The sequence below is a fragment of the Egretta garzetta genome, unplaced genomic scaffold, assembly GCF_000687185.1.
Source record: "Egretta garzetta isolate BGI_Z169 unplaced genomic scaffold, ASM68718v1 scaffold395, whole genome shotgun sequence".
In the NCBI taxonomy this organism is placed as follows: domain Eukaryota; kingdom Metazoa; phylum Chordata; class Aves; order Pelecaniformes; family Ardeidae; genus Egretta; species Egretta garzetta.
Window position 1 is genome coordinate 144138 of NW_009259794.1, and position 1942 is coordinate 146079.

General features: G+C 69.7%; 1 protein-coding gene across 1 annotated transcript in view; it reads left to right on the forward strand.

The window, feature by feature from the left end:
- Window positions 1-1942, forward strand: part of CBFA2T3 (CBFA2/RUNX1 partner transcriptional co-repressor 3) — a 25676-nt gene that overhangs the window by 17558 nt on the left and 6176 nt on the right. The window contains exon 3 of the mRNA XM_035895199.1: window positions 455-604. Coding sequence (XP_035751092.1) covers window positions 484-604 — 121 coding nt within the window. The 5' untranslated portion in view covers window positions 455-483. The remainder of the gene's footprint in view (window positions 1-454; window positions 605-1942) is intronic.

The following is a 1942-nucleotide window of genomic DNA, read 5'->3' on the forward strand; positions in this document are numbered from 1 at the left end:
GGTGAGGGGTTAGCGGGCAGCTGGGGGTTCCCGAGGCGTGGGCAGGTGACCGCTGGCAGGAGGGCGCCGGGATGTGACAGCAGGGGCTTTGTGGGGACGCACACGCTGTGCCCCATGCGTGGGGCAGAGCTGGCACTGCAGAGGCAGAGCAGTGCCCTGCCCTGTCCCCCCACCAGCCTGCATCCACCCCAGGCTCAGGGCCCCATCCCCACCGCTGTGCAGATGCACGGGAGGTCGGTCACCGTCCCCTCCATCCTGTGGGCACGTGGACACCGGGCATCGCCCCCGCTGCCTGACCTCTGCCCGGGGCGAGGGTTGCTGCCATCCCGCACAGGGGAGCGGAGATGCCCAGGCCAGCCCACAGTCCCCGAGGGTCCCCTCTGCCCCCAACCTGACCCCCGTTGGGAGGGAACACCCCGGCACACCCCACTCACCACCCCGTGCCCTCTCCCCGCAGATAACGCGGAGACGCGGGCCGCCACCATGCCTGACTCGCCGGCTGACGTGAAGACGCAGCCCAGGTCCACGCCACCCAGCATGCCGCCACCGCCGCCGGCCGTCACCCAGGGAGCCACGCGCCACCCCTCCTTCACGCCAAACACCAGTGAGTACCAGGCTGCCGGTGGGGACAGGGACGGGATGGCAGGTAGGGGGGCTGCCCGGCTCCCTTCGCCCCCGGGTCACACGCCGCACCCGGGACCAGCAGCATCCTCAGACCCCTGCGCGACGCTGGCCACACCGTGGGGTGGTATTGCCCATCCTTGCTCTGGAGAAGGGGTTTGGGCTGCACGCCCCAAGCCCCAGGTCGTGCACGTGCCCGCGGGGAGCACGACGGCACTGCCCTACGCAGGGGTGCTTGGGGACAGGGATGTCCTGGTGTCCTGCTGCATGGCCACCGAATGGTGGCACAGAGCAGCGCGTGGCCCCGGGCGCTCTCGCTTGCAGGTGGAGGATGCTGCGGGCTGGGGGAGTCCCCGTGGGTCGGAGCTGGCCTCGTTGGGGGTCCCAGGCATGTGGGGACCTGCCTGCCCATCTGTATGTGGCACAGCAGTGGCAGGGGAGCATCATGGCCAGACGTGGTGGCAGGATGTCCTTGCCCTGCCCAGGCCACAGCATGGTGGTATCGGGGGGACCTGGCGGGGACTCGAGATCTGAGTCCTCAGTCTCCGTAGCATCGTCGAACTGGGGGGGCCCCAATGCACCAGTGGCACGGGGGCTCGTTGCACGCCTGTGGGGCTTGCGCTGGGGATCCGTCCCAGCGGCAGTGTCACCGTCCCAGCAGCAGTGTCACCATCCCAGTGGCAATGTCACCGCCCCAGCACACAGTCGGACAAGGCACACGCGGGGCAGGATCCGGGCGGGCAGGGGCCGGGGCTGGTCCCCTAGCAGGAGCGGCGGTGGCCGTAGCGAGGGCTGCTCCAGCTCCTCCGAGACGCGTCCCAGGAACGTGCGTGCGCAGGGGTTCTGCTTGTAGCTGCTCCTTGCTTAGAGACCCCAGCGGGGGAGAAAACACCCCTAAACCAGCCCCTGCAGCCCCCCGACAGCCGCTGTGCCCTGCCGTGGTCCCGCCGCCCTGCCAGCCAGATGCTCTCTGGTTAGAAATCCGCTTGTGCTCGGCTGCACTCTGAGGGGTTTTGCTTTTTAATCCGAGCCCTGGGGCAGGTTCAGTGCTGGGTTTGGCTCGGTGCGGGGCCAGGGGCGCGGGCAGGCTCTCCGCCATGGCTCGGCCCGGAGCGCGACGGTGTTTCGGTGGTTCTCGGTCTCGGGGAAACGTCGCAAAGCACCCCTTGCGCTGGGGCTGTGGAGGGGTGGTCCCAAGATGCGGGGACCGTGTTAGGCAGCCAAGCATCCCCTGAGCCCTTCCCTCCAGGGCTGTGTCGGGACGCGGGGACCCGGCTCCATCCCGGGCACGCCTGGCTCCGGGCAGCTTCGCCCACGGCAC